The sequence below is a fragment of the Ips typographus genome, linkage group LG9, assembly GCF_016097725.1.
Source record: "Ips typographus isolate SLU linkage group LG9, UJ_Ityp_2.0, whole genome shotgun sequence".
In the NCBI taxonomy this organism is placed as follows: domain Eukaryota; kingdom Metazoa; phylum Arthropoda; class Insecta; order Coleoptera; family Curculionidae; genus Ips; species Ips typographus.
In genome coordinates this window covers 519593-541524 of record NC_138430.1, presented here as the reverse complement: position 1 = coordinate 541524, position 21932 = coordinate 519593, and the positions used below count along the sequence as shown (strand labels likewise).

Genomic DNA, 21932 nt, shown 5'->3' with positions numbered 1-21932 from the left:
CTGGTGGAGAACAAAGGGTTACTTTCAGTTCTTCCATGGCATCTTGACATGTTGTAGTCCATTCGAAGGGCTGGTTATTCTCCGTCAATTTGTGTAGGGGTCTGGCTATATCAGCAAATCCACGAACAAACCTTCTGTAATAGGAACACAATCCCAGAAAACTTCTTAATTCGTGCTTGTCTTTCGGAACAGGCCAATTTTTTACAGCTTCAGTTTTCTTCGGGTCGGTTTTTACTCCTTTTGACGATATAACGTGTCCCAAGTATTCGACTTCTTCTTGGAAAAAGCTGCACTTCTTCGGATTTAATTTCAGGTTCGCCCCTCTGAACTTCTTGAAGATTTCTTCAACGTTTTGCAGGTGTTCTTCAAATGTTTTGCCCATAATAATGATGTCGTCTAAATAAACAAGACAGGTTTTCCAAGTCAATCCTCGTAGAACAGTTTCCATTAATCTTTCGAAGGTTGCCGGAGCATTGCAAAGTCCAAAAGGCATGACGTTAAAATGCCACAAGCCATTTCCAGTTGAGAAGGCAGTTTTCTCTTTGTCCCGTTGATCCATCTCCACTTGCCAGTATCCACTTTTTAGATCCAAGGTGGAAAACCACTTTGCGTTAGCCAGAGTGTCTATGGTGTCATCTATTCTGGGCAAGGGATAACTGTCTTTCTTAGTAACTTCATTTAGTCTTCTATAGTCCACGCAGAATCTTGTCGACCCATCTTTCTTAGAAACAAGTACCACAGGAGAACTCCAAGGGCTGGTGGATGGCTCAATGACGCTGCGATCCGCCATGTTCTGTATAAGATTTTCCACTTCTGCCTGCTTAGCCAATGAGAGTCGTCTGGGTCTTTGCTTAATGGGCAAATAATCCTCTGTTTCAATTTTATGCCTCACTAAATGAGTTCTTCCCAAATCCGTTTCATTTAAGGCGAACACATCCTTGGAGTCGTGAAGCAAACATGTCAAAAGTCTGTTTTTCTTGATCAGTCAAAATTGAGCTCGTCTTTTTCATTAAGTGCACCAAACACTCAGGAAGGTCACTGTCGGGGTTTGGTTTTGTTTCGTGCGACTCCTTAGTCACCATAAGTACTGGTTCGGATTTGGCTATTATATCGCCTTTTTTTAATCTTTGACCACATTCTTTCAAATTGGCGACTTTTACGTATGCTTGGCCGTTTTTCTGCTGGACTAGGGTGCGGGCTACAAGAACTCCCTTCTTCACAGCATCATCTTCCTCTTCATAACTCGGTTCTATCAGCTGAAGTTTGCTCAATTCCGTTTTTCTATCCAAATTAACTTTAACGATGGTCTCTGATCTTGCAGGTAAGTTGACATCTTCTTGCAACGTGACTTTCCTCACACGCATATCTTGTTCGGGTGTCATCATAACAATCTCGTCTTGTCCAGTCTTGATCAGTCTATTCTCCAAATCCAGCTGGAACTTGTGTTGCTCCATAAGATTCGATTAAGACGTCATCAGTTATGTTGGCCACAAAAACGGTATGGTTGAAGACATGCCGCCCAAGCTTCACTTCAGCTTCATGGATTCAGAAAAGAACAGGCATATAAACTTTGTACCAGTGTCGCTAATCCTGCAGTGTTTCACTATGTCCGGCCTTACGATAGTATGGCAAGAACCGGTATCAACAACCATTTGGCAATCCCGGCCGCAAATCTTACCGGTCACTATTAAGCTGGTGTTTTCGTGCTGAAGACGGGCTACTTTAATTATGGTTGGTGGGGCTTGACAGTGTTGCGTAGCCAGCTTTTGCCCCGGAAAACTGGCTACTCTTCGTTTTCCTGGTTCTGCATTCTTCTAGGTTTGCGGCACTGCGATTGAATGTGCCCCTTTTCTCCACAGTTCCAGCATTCCAATGACCGAGTAAACGTGGTGGTTTGAGCGTTTCGGTTGTTCTGACTTCTTCTATTTAACGCTCCCATTAGTTCTTTTCGAAATGTCTCCAGCTGACGATTCAAGTCTGACTGAGTGATGTGATCAATGTGATCTGAATTGGAATATCGGTTTCTCGGTTCCGGTGTAAGGCTTCTGACTTGACGCACTAGAGTATGTCATCGTGATACTTGCTTGACCGCCTCAAACTCCAAAGCGTAGGCAAGAGCATCATGCAATGTTTGGCATCTCGCTAATCGTATTGCTTGCTCTGTGTCACAATCTTTAAGACCTCGTACAAAAGCCCGTACTGCCATTCGCTCTCTAATGTCGTGAGAGGCCGTTGGATAGGCCAGACAAACTAATCGAGCAATGTCGGCTTCATACTGTTGAAGTGTTTCCGTGCTTCTTTGGGTCCTACTAGACAACTGAGCTTCGTATACTTGTTCTAGGTGCTTATTTCCAAATCTCATCTCTAAATGTTGGATTAAGTCGTCGTAGTTTTTGTACTGGCTCTCGTCCAAAGTCTGCAAAACCTGCAGTGCTTCTTCTCGAAGTGACAAAACCAAGGCAGTGGCTTTGTCACTTGATGTCCAATTGTTGGCCTCTGCGGCAGCCTCAAACTGTTTTTTGTAAACCTGCCATGAGGTCTTACCGTCGAAAACTGGTGGCTTAATATTTGAGCAGACACTAGAACTGGCGACTACGGTTGGCTTTGAAGACTTTTCCTGTAGTTTGTCAAATTCCTCTCGCAAGGTCTGAACGGTCTCCTCCATACCGCTTATCCTCTCATTTACCTTTTCTTCCAAAATTTCCATCCTGTTGTCCATTTCTCCTTTTATTTCATTTATTACTCGGTCTAATTTTTCATCTTGTTGTTGAAACTGGTCTTTAATTTGGTCTTGGCTTGCTTTCACTTCTTCGAACTTTTCGTCTTGGCTCGCTTTCATTTCTTCGAACTTTTCGTCTTGGCTCGCTTTCATTTCTTCGAACTTTTGGTCCTGACTTGCTTTTAACTCCTCGAACTGCTCTTGACTTATTTGGCTTGCTTTCATTTCATCGAACTTTTGGTCTTGGCTTGCTTTCATTGCTTGAATCATCTCCATAAGTTGTTTCATTCCTTCATCCATTTTGGCGCTTTGTTGTCGTGTACTCACAGGCATTCAACACACCTTCTGCTTTTGTCGGTTTATTCTGTCTTCCTCTGGATCTCTTCTTCGATTCTCCAATCCCACTTCTGACACCAAATGTACCGTCGTACTCCTTAATAACACACTTCTTGTACAACACTGTATATTGTTTACAAACAATAAACTGACACTGACTTTTAACCTCGTTATCTGACAACTTCGACTTCACTACAACCTTCAACTCAACAACTCACTACCAGGCCTGGTTCAGCTGCTTATATAGGCTTCCATGGTTTCTAGAAAGTTCCCAAATATTCATGAAATTGACTTTCTCTCTCACACTCGTTAAGCTATAACATAAATCTCTCTCTATATAAGCAACGGAGCCAGGATTTTCTAGAACACAGACAAAAGAATGTAGAACGTAAACAAAGCAACGTAATATACAGGGGTAACAACAAATAACTAAAGAAATCCTAACTAATAATCAAAAGTTCGCTTCGCAACATTATGTATATTATGTCCATAATCAAGTAGAGGTCTGCATATAGATTTATATATTTTAGTTGCAGTCTGTAGTTAGCAGTTTTGCTCTTTTTATGATTTCGTTTCTTACGTTTTGTGTATGTTTGGTAAGTTTTAGTTTTTGGGCGTGTTATTCCTAAGTATTTCACGTCTTGTTTAGGAGTAGTTTTGTTTCCGTCTGCTGTTATAGTAGGCTAGTTGTCTTTAATTTGGTGGTTTGTTAAAAGTAGCTGATTTTTTGTGGCGTTTGGTGACAACCTCCATCTGTAGAACCACAACATGGTCTTGTCTGTCAGTATTTGTAGCTTCTCTACAGTTTTTGTTGTAGTTTTTTTTTTAAAGCGTATGTATACACGATTTTCAGTCCCTAATTTATACAGTGGATATATTTTTAAATTTTATTTGTTTGTTTATTATTTTTGATGTGCAATTAGTACTATTTGTTAATTGCTTAACTTAGTAATTGCATTTTTATATAAATAAAGGAATAAACGTGAAAAATACCAAGCTCATATACTTAAGTGGGTAAGTATATTATTTTAATTATATCCCAAATGAGTAAATGTAATATTGACAAAATTGTATTTAGCGTAAAGGCAATTTGCCCTAATCTGTCAGGCACAGATTTGTTAAAATTAACAGAAAAAAGTGCTGTTTTAAAACAAATTCTAAAGGAAAATAAACATTTAAAATTTACGAAACCAAGTGTGATCGTTCGATATCTTCAGCGAAATAAGGAATATGTAATAGGGAATTTTGAGAAACTTAATAAAAGTTTTTTGCTAGACAATGTTTCTATTATGGGTGACAAAAACCGTATTTCTAAAAGTATCTTTGGTAATTAAAGAGGTACAGAGTAGAGGTATATCTAATGAAAATCTATTAAAAAAGTTTAAATCTGATTTCTTTATTCAAATGATATGTTCCAAATTAGGTTGGAAGTGTAACAAAAAAATAAAAAGCTTATTTTCTATGCCTGTTGCACTTATTTGAAACACCAGTAGCGCCACCTGAAAATAAAAATTGTCAATTATTGCATGCTGATAATGTAGACGTTGCTCTAGAAAACAATGCTGAAATCGATTTATCTTTATTGCCGTTAAATAATCATGAAGATGTTCAAAGTAAATTGGAAATGTCGCCGTCCGTCATTACTAGTCAACAATTATTACAGTAGCCTAGAAGCTACAGCACTTTTAATAGTAATAGTATGAGTTTAACTCCATTTAATGTAGTAAACCGTAGTTCCGTACAAAGAAATAGTTTCAATAACATAACTCGCGAAAAAATTGATTTTCCTAGTTTGCTTATTGATGTCTCTCCAGACAGCAGCAGTGTGATATTACCACTAGAAGCAAAAAATATTTTCCATCTTAAAATAAATGTAAACATTTATAGGGCTCTTTTTCAATTGCAGAAGATGACTGGGTACTATGCGGGTTCTGGCTCATTTTTATGAAATGGTGAAGGCGCGAGGCGGCGCTCGGTTCGTGTATATGCATATAGCGGTAGTCGGACGGTGGTGACGTCATGGGGCCCCGGAGCCCCGAGATGGGCTCAAAACAGCGACCGGCCAGAACAGCGACATGAGAGATCGGAATGGGAAACGCGCAAAACAGCGACCGGCCAGAAGGGCGACGATTCGGAGGGAAACGCGCAAAAGGTCTAATGGTCAAGAGGTACAAAAGAAATCGGGTCTAAACCGAACGAGTTCGAGCGTTTTCGGAGCGTGTCGTAAGACTTCGTAAGCGAGACCCCCATTTCGGTCGGGCGTTTGGTCTAATTGTCAAGAGGTTATTTCTTTCTCTAGTTGACAAAATTTTGATAAGCTGATCAGCTGGTGGAGTGGTGTGTAAACCTATGGTGTAAACACTGCAAACAGTGAATTGACGAATGTGTATATACCTATACTTAAAACAAATTCAAAGCTGATCAGAATGAACTACAACAGCATAATACAGCACTTTGCAATGTACTAAAATAACTTTAGGTAGTAAAATGCTTTTATCATCTAGCTAGAGGGAGGTGCATAAAAAAAGTAATAATTTAGGTAAGAAGGAGAAATCTTTGAATACAATCATAGCAACCAACGGAGTTCCCTTTTCTTAGAATCAGCAATGACATCCAAGAAATATGATGACCATTCTAAAATGAAGTGAAGGCGGTCGAAGTACCCTGGGTCATTACATATAGGTAAATAAGTGTTAAACAACATTTTCAAAGTACATCACATACCTCTCAGTAGCGTATTTGGTAGCTGTTCAGTGCTTGCTGGGCTACTTGGAAATTAAAACTTTATTGCAAAATAACCCTGTAAGGTGATTAAAGCAGTTTTGAGACCCATAAATACTTATGCAATTGAACTATCCTACACTCCTACACATGATGTTTAATTATTTTTTTAAATTAATACTATGTTCTATTTTCTATAAGATGTTTATTATATTTATGAGACATTTCTGAAATACTCAGTACAAACAAAATGATGTTTTGTTATGTAAACATTTATTTCATTATTAATTTATTTGAAATATTAGTTTTATTTTATATAGTTTTTTATTTTAATTATTTTAGTTATATGAAACAATAGAATATTATTTGTTATAAATGTTTTTCAGATACCTACAGTATGACATGAATATAGTTTAGACAATTAGAGTAATAGCCATCAAGATAATATATAGTGTGAGAAACAAAATTAATAATATTTTTGACACCCTAACCGACAAAAATTATCTTCTTATTAATACCTATTAAACCTTTCTTAATGAAAGTTCGACATTTTTTTCTTTGTCATCTTGATAAAGTGAAAAACTGATGCTTTTTTGTTATATACCTGTAACCTGTAAGTTTCAACAGTTCCATTCACCATAAAGACGCGATTTTTGATGCTTACTTTAATAATAAAGAAAGTAAAATCTAAAGTGTTAATTTAATTCAGTATCTTTTTATGCCTAACTGTAATTCTGTTTTTTAGTCAGTAAGTTGTATTAAATTATTTCGCATTGATTTGTTTGCAGGAAAAATGTTTTGTATGCATTATGAGCAAATAGACTCACAGCAAAAAAATCATACTTTTTACTTTTAAAACTGAAAAAACTATTGCTAAAGCTGATTGAATAAAACACTCAGCTTTAATATCACTTTAATTAAATTTATTGACAATGGTACATATCTAAATTAAATAAGGAATTGTAGGAATTCTCTTTATATCTCAGTGGTGGATTATAAAAAAGTTTTGGTGAAAAACTAAATATAAAAACTGCGAACCTCTGTACCTCTATAAGTCCGCTATTTTGTTATAGATAAGTTGGTTCCAAATATCATTTTTAAGTATCGTATCATAGGTACGCTGTTGGTCCGTCAGGATTTCAAATTTATTCATACAAAAACAGTAAAAAAGAAGCATTGCAGATCAACGATCCGCACAAGTACAAGTACCTTATGGAAAAAATGTTTTACACCTACCGTGATACTTACTGTTTCTTTGACAGTTTAGAGAATGGAAAAATAGGCTATTGCAGCTAGCTGAACGGATATGAAATAACGAACTTTGAGATATGAAATGGTGGTAGTTCAACTAAACCAATTTCAACTAATCTTGACTGAAAAGATGATTGTCATCTGTACTGATAGTTGGAATCAAAACATTAAATATTGGCTTGTCGCTCTGACGTTTCTTAAAGTTCCAAAATACATATTTCTATGAAACTTTGGTATAATTTGAATTAGTCGTAGAAAAAATGGACTGCAAATTTTGGGTGGATTGTCCATATTTTAAGTATGTATTCATCCTCTTGTATGTTGCACAATATACTATTGAACGGATAAACAGGTCATTGTGGCTGATACGGTTGTTCGACAACCGCTTATACAGTGCAGGTAAAAAGTTTAAATTTTCGCATTTTTGTTTGTGTTTTACGACGAAAGGGCTCAAGTTAGAGATCTGAAAAAAATACAGAAAACTAGTCCGTGATAGGTACTACAACTTTCATTAATACGATTTTTCAATCAAATCAACCGTACAAGCGCAAAAAAATCAAAACCGTTTTCCCATGTTAATCTCCTATGTCCAGGGAGCTCTTGGACACCCTGGTATATCAGTTTGTCGAAGTGGTATGATGTAATTTGAACTTTGATAGTTGGTAACATTACAACTTTATAAGAAAGTCTCTCTCCTTATCATTGATTGATGCTTATGCATAAATTTTAAATTGTTTTTTTTAAGTTTATCCTAAAAATATTGCTATAGGTGGTCGGTCTTGTTGAAAATGGTGTCGGCACACCGCGCAGCGTGGGACTAAATCATTCACAAGAATCTCCGCACAACTGGAACAAAGCGTATGGCCACACTCGAGCACATATTGAATCTGGTTAACATAGCACACTTTGCATTTAATCAAATCAGGCATGTGGTCTTCATTAAATTGAGTGGCAGGGAGCGGTGGTATCCATCGATCGGCTGCAGAAAAAAAAAAACAATTTACCTTCTTGAACATGAAATAATGATACAATATGATAAAAATCCATAAAAATATAGAAAAATTCATACCTTCTTCGTGTGCCAGTTCATCAAAAAATTGGTCGATATGTGGGAACTCATATTGACGTTGGAGACGGCGTGGAGCAGGAGAGGGTGGGTCAGCAGTAGGTGAATGAGGCACATTTGGCAACGGAAGCGGAGGAGACCTTGAGGGTGGTTGGTCATTTTGGGGTTGCGGAGGAGGTGAAGGTGTGTCATGTATTATAAGAGGCGAATTTAGTTGAGGTAGAGGTGAATGGGATATGGATTGCTGGTTATCGTCATTGAGGTCTGTCGGTTGAGGAGATGATGCTGGATTAGATACATCGTAGAGGGAAGTAGGAAAATTCACTTCGGATAGTGGCGAAGGAGACCTTCGTGGTGAACTGAGAGGCGACTGATTACACTGGTCGACAAAAAAATTATTTTTTTTTGTAACAAAAAGCTGAATAGCATAGAATGGTAAAATGGACCAATATGAATTGAAAACAGCAAAAAAAAACTTGTAGCACGTAAGGTTTTCTTGTTACGTTAAACAAACCACAAGCGTAGAACGGTATTATAATGCATATGTTATTTATCACAAAATATATTTTACAAGTAATTTAAATCTCTATAGCGACTGTATCTACTTAATAATAAGTTGAAATCTAATAACAATACAAATATTCAAAAAAGTTATTTGAAACACACCAAATAGTTCTATTTTTTTCTTTTGTGTGGGGTGACGTCTTCTCTCTTCAAAAACCAGCAATAGTCACCCATCATGGCTTCATCCCATCGTCCTTGGTACCTTGTTTCCATTGTCCTGATGTCCTGATGGAACCTTTCACCTTGCTCGTCGCTAACAGCGCCCAAATTCTCCGGAAAAAATGATAGACGGGAATGAAGAAAGTGAATTTTTAAAGACATTCGACAACCAAGCAAATTGTAAGATTCCAAAAGTTCCTCAACTATTTGTTCATAATTTTGATCCTTATTGTTACCTAAAAATTCCTTCACCACTCTTACAAATGAGTTCCACGCTCTCAATTCTTCTAAGGTGAGATTTTCCGTGAAATGAACATCTCCCATCAATTTTCTAGTTTGCGGTCCAATAAAAATACCTTCTTTTAATTTGGCGTCACTTAACTGAGGAAACACTTGTCTCAGGTACTTAAATCCTTTACCATCTTTATTCATAGCCTTCACAAAGTTTTTTATCAGTCCGAGTTTTATATGAAGAGGAGGCAAAAGAACATTTTTTGGATCTACAAGAGGCTCATACTTAACATTTTGAGATCCAGGTTGAAATGCACTCCTCTCCGGCCGACCATCAGTGATTTTAGATTAATAGATACCAATACAAGGGAAAAACTCTTTTTCTACCTATCTTTTTTTTTATCTTTTCTACCGTTTGTTCATCTAGAATTACAAAGTCGTATATGCATATAAACTCCTTTTGGAAGAACTCTCTTTTGTATATAATACTAAAAATATTTAAAAAAAAAACAGTAACTACATATGAATTTACGAATATTTCCTCTTGGTAAATAAGTAATATCCGTTGTGTTAATCCCAAAAAAGCAATTCTTTTTTACAGTTTCATTTTGGCAGTTACGACTTTGTAATTCTAGATGAACGCGTTGTGCCGACTCTGCCGAACACGCCTACCGTCGTATTTTAAGCCGCGCCTAAGTTAAGTTTGATTCAGGCTGTCATTTTTTCACCTGTATTGTCACAGTGTGAACCACCCTTAACTTAATCTTGGCTTAAAGTATGACTGTGCAAATGGGGGTTCGTCATATTTGCTCTGCTCCTTCATACGGGGCTTCAACTCAAACACGGCTATTACTGGCCAACATCAAAAGGTTTAATGAAGCTATTGAAAAAAGTGGACGTTCTAGGACTTTATGGGATTTTTTTCTATTACTAGAAAGGCATAAGCATTGTGAAATTAATGGTCTGACTGGTGTTACAAAAATTGTGTCGGCCAGTGTTATTAAAAGTAGAAACTGGAAAGAAGGCGACGTTTTGACTAGGAGAAGAAGAAAGATGTTCGCAGACCATAGTTGAAGGGCGTGTTGGAGGGAAAAAAGCAAGCGGACGGGGAGCGTTGTATCTTGAAGGTGTAATTTCAGAAGGATTGTTTTGCAGTGAGTCAGGTGGAGCTCTGGAAATCGAGATTGAAGGGCGTCTACGAGGAAGGAAAGTAAGAGGTGGCGGGTCAACAGTACGAGTATGGGGTGGGGGTGGTGAATGGAATGGAGGGGTGGAAATTGTGGCTGAAGGCCGTCTGCGAGGAAGGAAAGTAAGAGGTGGCGGGTCAACAGTACGAGTATGGGGTGGGGGTGGTGAATCGAATGGAGGGGTGGAAATTGTGGCTGAAGGCCGTCTGCGAGGAAGGAAAGTAAGAGGTGGCGGGTCAACAGTACGAGTATGGGGTGGGGGTGGTGAATGGAATGGAGGGGTGGAAATTGTGGCTGAAGGCCGTCTGCGAGAAAGGAAAGTAAGAGGTGGCGGGTCAACAGTACGAGTATGGGGTGGGGGTGGTGAATCGAATGGAGGGGTGGAAATTGTGGCTGAAGGCCGTCTGCGAGGAAGGAAAGTAAGAGGTGGCGGGTCAACAGTACGAGTATGGGGTGGGGGTGGTGAATCGAATGGAGGGGTGGAAATTGTGGCTGAAGGCCGTCTGCGTGGAAGGAAAGTAAGAGGTGGCGGGTCAACAGTACGAGTATGGGGTGGGGGTGGTGAGTCGAATGGAGGGGTGGAAATTGTGGCTGAAGGCCGTCTGCGAGGAAGAAAAGTAAGAGGTGGTGGGTCAACAGTAGAAGTAGGAGCTGGGGGTGGTGTATCGGGTGGAAGGTTTTGAAATACATTTAATGGAAATGGTTCAGCAGGTTCATCATCAGGCTTAAAATGTTCGGCTAAAACTGGGTTCAATTCGGGCTGTTCCTCGATAGCGTTATTTCTATTAAATCTATGCAATTGGTCGTCCAAATTTTCAAGGAAATGCACTGCTTGTCTGTAATGAACAAATGTTTGTATGATGCTTTTGAAAAAAAAATCAATCTTTATTGTATAAACAGTATAGTCAAATAACTTTTGAATTGCCCTAATGATCGAAAATCATTTTTCAACACTATTTTCTAAAAAGAGTGATATATATAATTTATATAAAGTTGAATATTTTTTGACTTGACCTGTGCTTCTGACATTTGGCGTGGCAACCAGTTTATTTGACAACTTGCCTTAAAAAGTCTAAAGTTGTAAACCGGCCTTCCGTCAGTTTATTCCATGCTTGCTTCAAGCGAGCATCGAAAAGTACGGTGGACTTTGCAACTCGGAAAACTTTTCCATGCTGCTCCAACTGCCTAAACTCCACCTCCGCAGTATTTTGAAGGTTAATGATGGTTTCTAAAAGAAAGTGATGCGTTATTTTTTAACTTCTAACTTCTAGGCCGTAGGTTTTAAGTATCTTACCTAGCAAATCCCAAATTCCTGGATGCCTTACAAGTTTACTGTTTAACCTGCGATGATACGCCTCCATAATATTATTTGTTCGGTGTTGCTGTTGAAATACACTAAAATGCACCGGTGTGACTCTATTTATCCAATGTCTTCTAACGTAGGCATGTAGATTTGCGAATATTTCGTACAAGTCGTTGTCCTTCAAATCAAAATCAAATTAATTAAGCGGTAAGTACTAGTATTAACTTGATAAGTAAACCTGCAGGGAATTGAATGCCTCTAGTACTCTGTCGGGAGGGAGAAGAGCCAAAGCATAGTACTTTCGTAAATGTGCCCGACCGTTAGGGTTTGACTGAATTTGCCTCATTACTCCTACATCTTTTGCTTTTCGCATTACGGCCTTGAAAAAAAATTAGTCTTTGAGAAAGTATACGGAAAAACTTCCATAGAGTTCACTGTTATATAGGGAGTCCAATAAAAACATGATCAGAAGGCTACTATGATATTATGGTATACAGGGTGTTTACAGAATACATTTATGTTAACTTTACCTTTCATCGCTGAAAGATTTCCTTTTTAATATCAGGTTCTTATACGAGACTTTAGTAGTACTCTTGCAATAACTTTCATAAAAATCAGCGTTACAAAAAATAGAATTTATTCAAGATTTTTCAATTCAATTACCTTTTGGATGTCATAATACCTTTTCGATCATGTGATGGACACACTGGGCACTCTATATATCCAGAATTCATTTCGTATCTACTTAATTATTAACGGTCATACCTGACAATAGTGAAAAAAGCATCCTTTAAGTAAAGCTTCGGGAAAGGTGTGCTTTAAAGACTCGATGAGGGCAACTTCATAATCAGTAACTATTGTTCCCTTCACAAAGTTTGGAAAAGACCGCAAAATATGTAAGAAAACAGCATCGTACAATGCCCTGCTTCGCCTTTCCATAAAGACATGGACCAAAGGAAAACCCTATTTTAAGTAAATAGTTGTTATACAAACATTACAAGCCAATTAAGTACCTACTAAATAACATTTTTTAAAATAAATAAAATTGGAAACCAACGCTGATTTTGTAGATAAGCTTTTAGACAGTCTTTAATACAATTTTTTACGCACAAATTTCTTTATAATGCTTTTTTACACCTATGTTTCCATAGAGAAAAACAAAGAGTTTACGTCTTAGAGCTTTAGATGTTAGAAACCTTGCTGATTTCCTAACTTCAATTCGAAGGACCACTCAGAGAAGGAGCTCTGAGACGCTACGTGTTAGCAAAAATTTAATGATTCGTGAAAAAACGTGAATAAACAAAAATAAAAATTGCAAGTTAAAACAAAACTAAAATACTTATATTAATGTGAAACGTGAGTGACAATCGTGACATAACATATTCAAAAACTACAGTGGTTCGTCTCGATTTGCATACGTTTTGTAAAAATTCACGTGGTTTGAGTCATCACTTTTAACGTGCTTTTAGCGATTCGCGATGTGGCCACTGTGCGTCCGAACAATTTTTACAACCCGTTTTTTAGAATAAGACAAGAACAACAACAAAAGCTTTTGTATAGAAAATTGTGAAATTTGTGCGTAAATCGTGGTGCGTACCGCGAAGGGAAAGAAAAGCGACACCCTTCACCAAATAAAAGGCTAAGCTTTGGCCACGGGCGCAATCTTTTTTCCGCCCTTAAGCCGTAATGACGCAATAATTCAATAAACAAGTACATCGTACATCGTGACAAATAAAGAAGCAAATGTCACAAACATATATACAAATGATCTATTTGTCTGTTACATTGCTGCGTCTACACGGCGTTGTTTAATTGTTGTTATATCTAAATAAGTTTATTATAACAAAAAAAAAAAAAATACGTAAACTTAACCCAATACGTTAACAAGTATGATTACTTTAGCAGAACAGCTATGATAAAACCAAATAGGCAAACAAATTCATTTCCAATTTAAATTTTAACGTGTTTCTTATACATAAGTTCAATTAATTATGATTTCGTTATAGGAGAGATTAGAATGTTATTAGGAAAATAATGAGGAGAACAAACAAACTGATTAAATTACATTGCAACCAAAACATGAAACCAACCAAAACCATTACAAATATGAATAATAGGTACTTACTCTTTAAAAGATATTATTCTGGAGATATTTAACTACTCATCAGAGAAGCGAAGCCTCATGGATTTAATTGACCTTCAAGAAATTTTTAATGTAAAAAAATGTTTTAAAGTACAACAATCGATGTTGTTTTTTTAATTATTTATTGTTTTTAAATTTATCGTAATAGCAATAGTATTAAACAAAAATTGTTAGTTAATTCTTCAAAATCTTCCTCCGACTGATCATTGTTATAATGAACTCCCAGCAGTAAGAAAAACATAACTTCTAGAAACCCTCTAATTCTATTATGGCAGATTAGTGCAATAGATTTAAGCTCCATAAATAAAGAAATATTTTTTTTTTAGAAATCTCAACATGAAAACCTCTTCTTCTTCAAGACAGAGCTTTACCAATTATTATAGAACAACTTCCTTTTTTCCATGATCACATCCTTCTAATTTTAATTATTATCACAATCCTTGTAGGACAAATATTAATTTCAATATTATTACTACAAGTAAAGTATTTTACTACATGAGAAAAAAGTTCTTCTTAAAAAAGTGCTGTTGAATTTAAACATTTTTGAAAGTGTATTTTAATTTTTGCTTTTTAAATTACTGTTAAATTTTATAACGACCAGTAATCATTATTATTATGGTGAATACCCTTCATTAAAAAAACTTACATGGTCCATGCAAGTTCCAAATACTGTTAACAGTTGGTTGAAACCTGGTCTTCTCGGTACCACCTTGAAAGTCCCATCTACAAATGTGTGCTGGGAATCTGTGAAGTTTGTGATGAAGTCGATGCTTCCAAATATGAGAGCATGGCTGCCATCTGCTTCCACAGATCCAGAATAAAACTGACCACTATTGCAGGTACTAAATCTAGGCCAATCACCGGAAGACAACAAGTTTCCTAAATCTGTTAGTGACCTGGGAATGTTCGGAGTAGATGATTGTCGCCACCTCAACATTGATCTCCGAACAGAAATGAAAGGGACTTGAACTGCAGCAGCAACGTCTCTGGGTTGAAAAAAGAATGCAAAATAATATAATAGCAAATTGTTATAATACATATAACAATTGGAAGTATAAAAGGAGCATTTAATAGAAACTGAAAACAAAAATGGCTTCTACAATTTTTTTTTTGTATACTGTCACGTTTAATTTATGAGCCCTTTCGGATTCATTAATTAAACTGACTCACGACGTTAAACGTCTTACCGGGATCTCAGTTTTAAGGATGGAATCAAACACTGAGTTTTCTATTAAACACTTAAATCTATTAAATACAGTATACACAAATGGGTCTGCACAATACGGTCATAAACACACTAACAATTAACAATTCAACAATGGTACTTACACAAATTCATACGCTAAGAACTTTTCTGGCGGCTGGCTTGGTCACTTCCGTGTTGGAACAATTTTGAAGAATGGACTACTTAACTGGATCTTCTTGACCGAGGAGAGTCGACATCTCGACTTCCTGGTTCAGCTGGTCGCCCTACCGTCGATTGGTTCACACTCCTTTTATACTGCTGAAATCGGCGTGTTTTATACCCGATTGATCGGCTGACGTAGTTTGTTATTGTTCGTCGCCTATTTTTCATATTCCTGCAAAGCAGGTGGTGTTGACTCATCACCGATATAATGCACTCGGTGCATCTTGGTGCGACCTTGCCTCGTGCGCTTAATATTTCGCAATCCTCGAATATTCTTATGTTTTTAAGCCAATAAGTCCATCTTTTGAATTAATAGATTTTCCATTCGTGACAATACTATATTTAAAAGAATATAATTGCTGTAGAATCGAACATTTAAGGGTGTTGGTTTTACCTCATAGCCATTCTCTCATAAATATTTTTGAGAGTTCCTCTTTCAGAAGCACAAGCCCTACTTAGTTCCTCCTTGAAATTTGCTGCAATCACTGCATTGTCCCTTCTGGCATGATTGTGGTGTGGATTCAGAACGTGAAACTGTGCAATATTCACGAGCATTTTTCCGGAAGCCCTGCACTCTGTCGTTCGGTATGAAGAGTAAACGAAGTAACTGAAACGTAATAATACTCGTAGAGGATGACAATTCGCAGTGATTGGATTATTAAATACTACATTACCTTTTAACATATGGCCATTGGCTGCATTTATAAGAAATATTTGAAAAGAGTAAAGCAAAAAATTATAGCAAATAAAAATAAAAAAATAGGTATCTAGAGCGTTCCATGTAAGAACGTACTTTTATGTTATAATTAAAAAACACAAGACTCTAAATACTGGGTCACTGAATTTTACGGAAAAATCTAAAAGAAAACGTTTGAGCTTCTAGAAATGTGTAAAGATACCGAAGATACGGAAGGGCCTAAAATTTGGTGTTTTTCAAATTCATTCTGTATCTTAAGAACCAACAGTATTATGAAGATTTTGCTTGACCCATGTTCAATTTCATGAAAGAGTACCCACACTGTTTTGAATAAACCGCCATCCTCTGTATCTTTAAAATAATAGGTGAACCACCGAAAAGTGAAAGGGTTGGTAATTATAAAGATTTGAAGAAGACCCTTTTCAAAATTATTATTGGTCGTAGAAAATTAAGTTTTATTTACCTACTTACTTTAAAGTTTTCATGAAATACGAGCAAAAATTCAGTACATCTGCGAAATACCCGATAATCAAAAATATGATATCCTTTTTAAATGGGACGGCCTGTATATAATTAATATTCTGTCGCGCATTATTACGATTTGGTTGTCCTTGTAACGGCTTTTTTGAATAAGAGGAACCCAGGTTTCCGTTGGAAACCAGACTGTTGGCGCGAGCTGGGTAACAAAAAGGACGCTCGTTTTGAAATTGTAAGAATTTATTTACACAAGGAATACATTGAACATTTGAACTTTCTCAAAGTCAGTCGTCAAGAGGTTGGTCAGTAGGCCAGTCTGAAGGCAAAAGTTCTCGAATTGAGATTCGGGGTAAGACTTAGAATTCATGATAAAACAGGACGTAGTTTGTCAATTTTTCAGTTTTTGTTGCTGCGTTCTGCCATTTTATTGTAAAGTTTAAACAACCGCTTTGCCGCGCTTTGAATAAATTTTATAGCCCGTTTTTACGCGCAGTTGTCTGGAGCTTGCGTAGCAGACACCGAGTGATACCGGTGTTGCCGGTTGAAACGTGAAACGCATAACCTAGTATGCTTTTACATGTGTTTTTGTCAGGGACGCGTCTTTAAACGTTTGAATTTTCACAGTGGCAACCGTGGTTAGTCTTTCGAGAGATTTTTATAGAAATTCAAGGTTGTCTGGCTATTTTATGCTGCGCAATTTAAATGCGAGAATAACTGATTTCGTTTATGTATAAGGTAATATACAACAATTCTAAGGGCCGGTACTTTCACATCAGAATAACTTTTTTATTCTATGGAAACTGTGAAATCAGACCCTACTATTCGAAAATATACTTATTAAACAATACTTATTAATACCCTAGCGTAGTTAGAACATTTTTCTTTTCTCAATAGTGTAGGTAAAGAAGTTACCTAGATAGCTGAAACTAGAACCCTATTTCAAAGTACTTACCAAATTCCATTAAAAATTCTGCGGAGTTTGTAGAAGTACCCGTCATGGCTAAAAGTTTTTCGTATGCGTACGTCTACGCGGTTTGGTTCCATATTGTTTAGAAGTGAAAGACTTTCTATACATATGTAAAAAAAGATTTAGGGACATCAAATTAACTCAATACCTTTCAAAAGTACTAAAAATGATACTTACAAATAAACCGTTGTTAATTCGTACAGTTTTTCAAAAACACCAAATAACTAAATTTTACAAAAAACACTTAACAAAAAACTAAATTTTTCACTACACTAGTTCACTACCTAAAAATCCGTCGAAAAAGAGCTAACACCGTATATCCCAAATCACAAGAGTCCAAGACACAAATGCGTCGCCAAATTCGGCCAAATAGGTGGTTTTAGTAATTAATTAACGTAAATGATCATAAAGTTTCCCGTCGGTATAAGTAAAAGACTTTTTCCCTTTAGCGGCGCGGGGCTGGGGTCCCCAAGTATTTTACGACTTGTTTTTATTTACATGTGTTTTAAATTGAATCAAATCATTTATTTGACACAAACACACACCGCGCTTTCGTATACTGTTGAATAAGATCGATAAAATGAAAATAAATATTGGAGATAATTGAAACATTATATAACTCACCTATTTTTATTATATTAACAAGAGATAAAATTATTATAATTACAATTTAACAATAATTACAATACAAAAAATACAAAACATTCGTGCTGTAATTAATTAATCTGCTTAGTACTTCTCCAATCCATGAAACTTTTGTAAGTTGACAAGTACAATGATTTCGATTTTTCTGGTAGCAAATTTGTACTTGTCGTTTTGGCAGCCTGTATAATTTCTGGTGGAGTGCAACCTGGTTCCGTATCACTATCCGAACTCATTTTTAACAAGAATTACTGCGAAAAAAGCAAATATTTCTTATAAAATTACTAAATTAAAATTGAAATCCGCCATAACAACTGAAATGTCAAACTCGATACGATTAGGATCGCGTTTAAACTGGCCGTCGGTGTACAAGTCGTGACAGAATTTGGGAAAAAATGGATCACGTGAACAATTTATTTACATAACTATATGGTCGCATGTGACAAAGGCCACGATGCGCACACCAGCCCTATTTCTGAACGCACCCCCAGCGTTGCCTCCTACGACCACAAGGGCACTGACGTTGTCAATGTCAACTTAAAAAACCACAGAACTAAGGACGGTCATACACCAAAAATATTTCAAATATAAATTATGGAATTTACCTAATGATTTGGCAAACTCCTGTACTGTGTTATTGCGGTGTATTTGTTAAGAAAATGGTATTCTGAATTAGCAGTAATTGCAAAGACATAAGTGGATGTCTACATGCAAGAAATACCGCATATCCCATGTTTTATGCTTGGTGTGCAACCACCTTTAGGTCGAGAGGGAATAATGATCATTATTCCTCTTCATTAATCACTCTGACGCTATATGACCTTCATTTAGCTTCTGTCAACACGCTGAATATTAGTACATTATTGGTTGGTCGTGGACAAACAATTTTAGCAAAAAAGGCACGTTGTTAATTTTGTCGTCCTGACAAATTAAAAACGTTGACATTTACTGTCACTTTGATTTAAACGAATATCAAAGGTATAAAAATGCTGCGCTGCAATGAGAAGGCCCAAAGGCTAATTCTAAATGTGCTGCTTTTTTTCGAGTACGAAAAGAAACAGTTTCCAGATGTCAACTGAACCTCTCTAAAACTAATTTTTCAAAGCATTTGTAGGTTAAAATTTGTGATCTAATTCCAGACATGCGTGTTTTTTCACCTACTTGACGTCATTCTCAAAGGGTAACATTTTGACTATACTCTAGTTTCAAGACTGACAGCTCGTATTACTGATATTTGTCATTGATTGTTGTTGGATGCATGGTGGATACACTCAAAATTAAGTGTTATTGCTATAGCACAATTTACTTTAAATCCCGCAGGAATTAAAATTATTTTTTTTCCTCAGTGATTAAAAGTGTCCTTTTTATCCCTAAAATAAGGGATTAGAAATGGACTTTTAATTCGTAAAGTGCATAAAAAATATTTACGAAAAACTAAAACTAAATTGCACTTTGGACACTTTATGACTCAGAACATGTGGTAGCATTTTTTCCGCACATTGTAGGTACACAGTGTATAACTTTACACTCCAAATATTTTTATTGATGTGTTGTAATGCGCATACCTATAATCAATGAATATACAAACTAAAAATTTACTTGTTTGAATGGAATATGTATGTTTGGATTGATATTCAGTAATCCCGACTTTTTGCTAAATCAGACCAACTCAGTGCATTTAATTGTCCTGATTATAGACGCACTGTATGATATTTCAGCTATGTAAAATTATACTTAATTCAAAGCTTTCGTGGTACGTACGATTTTCATAAAATGAGTTGTATATTTCTATGTTTTTGGCGTTTGAACATGTCCCATAGAAACCCCTATAAATATGAATATTTTGTTTCCTAAAATAAACCAAATAATTTCCTCTCGGAACTGGCAGCGCACTCTGTCGACACATCGCAAGACTATTTACACCAGATTGCGATTATGCCGTGTGACGAGTGTGTGAACTGACGAGTGTACCCGACGTCGATTATACCACACGACGAGTGTGCCCGATGTCGATTATACCAGTTGACGAGTGTGCCCAATGACGCCGTCCCGATTCGGAAGCGACTCGAAGTCGCTTCGGGCGAGATCGGCGACGTCATATTGTAGCGTCAACCGGCGTTTTTACGTCGCTTCGTACGACATCTGTCAAGCGTGTGGAGTAAGGAGTCAGATTTCGGGCGCCAATGTTTTCGGACACAAGTTCCTAATATATTATTCTTTTTACAACCTTCTTAATGAGAAAATGCCTCAAAGTTCCCCATAATGTTAATAAAGCATAATAAGTGAAATTGGAGCAGTTTGATTTATACGTGGAGTGTTGTGATTAGTCAACAACGAGCTTACTGACCACGACACCACCACAATTGGTGACCCTTCCGACCTTCGGACACACTCCTTCCATTTTCAATCTTCTGGGACTCTTTGGGACGACTGGAAACATCTAGCACCATGTCTCATCCATCGGCAAGCATCCAACATGACGATCAACCACCATCGACATCTGGAAGTGGGAACATCCCAAACCCGGAAATCAACCAACAATACGTGAGTAGAGTAGCGATCAAACCTCCTCCTTTTTGGAAATCCGATCCAAAACTTTGGTTTATCCAACTTGAGGCGCAATTTGAGCTCTCCCACATCGTTCTGGACAGTACAAAATATAACCACGTTTTGAGTGCCATTGACACGGACATATTAACCCAAGTGACTGATTTTCTAATTAATCCTCCTCAGCAGGGTAAATACGAGGGAATTAAAAACCGACTAATATCAATATACTCTGACTCCAGTGAAAAAAAACTGAGGATATTGCTGTCAGAAACTTCCTTAGGTGATCGTAAGCCATCACAACTCTTAAATGAAATGACTCGTTTAGGTGGCAGTTCCGTCTCTCAGGAAATTCTGAAGACTCCATGGCTCCAACATTTGCCAACCCAGATTCAGTCTGTACTAGCCGCTAGTAGCGATTCTCTAGAAAACTTATCTAAAATGGCAGACAAAATCGCGGAAATCGAACAGCCTCAATCTTTTGCTGTTGCTGCCGACAGTCATAGCAACCTTGTTGATATTGTACAAAAGTTAGCTCAACAGGTAGAGGAACTAAAACTTTGCCGGAAACAGAACGCCTTCAGACGCAACAGGTCAAGGACGCCTCATCGCACTCGCCAGAACCAAGAAAATTCCACGTCGACACCGAATCTTTGTTGGTACCATGCCAAGTATAAGAACAAAGCCAACAAATGTGTACCTCCATGCAGTTTCTCCAACCAGGAAAACGATCAACCACGCAATTAAACGCGGCGACAAACTGCGTGGTTGAATCTGGTCGCCAAGATGTCCAGAAGCTTTTCACTAATGTAGTAAGTTACAGACTAATTATTAAGGACCCTTTGACAAAAATTAGGTTTTTAATAGATTCAGGCTCTGATGTATCAATAATCCCTAGCACTAGCAGTGATAAAAATAACTTAAACCCAGATTTTACCTTATATGCAGCAAACAATACTTCAATCCCTACATTCGGTTCTAAAATTTTAAAATTAAGTTTAGGTTTACGAAGAACTTTTTCCTGGCCATTTACTATTGCTAAAACTAATCAAGCAGAACTTCGACAGAACTGTTTACTGGATACGACAACCAAGTTGATTACTGGTGGATCATTACGTCTTACACACTTACAATCAGTGTGCACCTTATCACCCAAGTGTAAGTATTTCGATCTTTTGAAACATTATCCTAATATAACTAAATTTTCTTCCTTGCCTATTGACATCAAACACAATACTGTACACACTATCTTGACTAAAGGACCTCCAGTCACTACTAGAGCTAGACGACTACCACCTGACAAATTAAAAATTGCTAAGCAAGAGTTTCAATACCTTTTGGAGCAAGGAATTTGTCGCCCTTCTAATAGCCCGTGGGCCAGCCCTTTACACTTAGTTAAAAAAAACTCTTCAGGAGACCAGTAGGTGACTACCGACGCCTCAATTCGATTACTGTAGACGACAGGTACCCTATTCCTAACCTCCAGGATTTTTCTCATTTTCTAAATGGTAAAC

General features: G+C 37.0%; 2 protein-coding genes across 2 annotated transcripts; one reads left to right on the top strand and one right to left on the bottom strand.

Moving 5' to 3' along the window:
- Positions 1-11269: 11269 nt before the first annotated feature.
- LOC145733920 (uncharacterized) lies at positions 11270-19970 on the bottom strand. The gene is made up of 7 exons (XM_081986950.1): positions 19891-19970; positions 15483-15695; positions 14327-14666; positions 12303-12500; positions 11776-11916; positions 11529-11715; positions 11270-11462 (listed from the first exon to the last, which is right to left on the bottom strand). The coding sequence occupies exons 1-7, from the start codon at positions 19968-19970 to the stop codon at positions 11281-11283; spliced, it is 1341 nt and encodes a 446-aa protein (XP_081843076.1). The 3' UTR covers positions 11270-11280.
- A 349-nt stretch (positions 19971-20319) lies between these two features.
- On the top strand, positions 20320-21165 carry LOC145733919 (uncharacterized). The gene has a single exon (XM_081986949.1). The coding sequence runs from the start codon at positions 20320-20322 to the stop codon at positions 21163-21165; it is 846 nt and encodes a 281-aa protein (XP_081843075.1).
- The last annotated feature ends 767 nt before the right edge of the window (positions 21166-21932 follow it).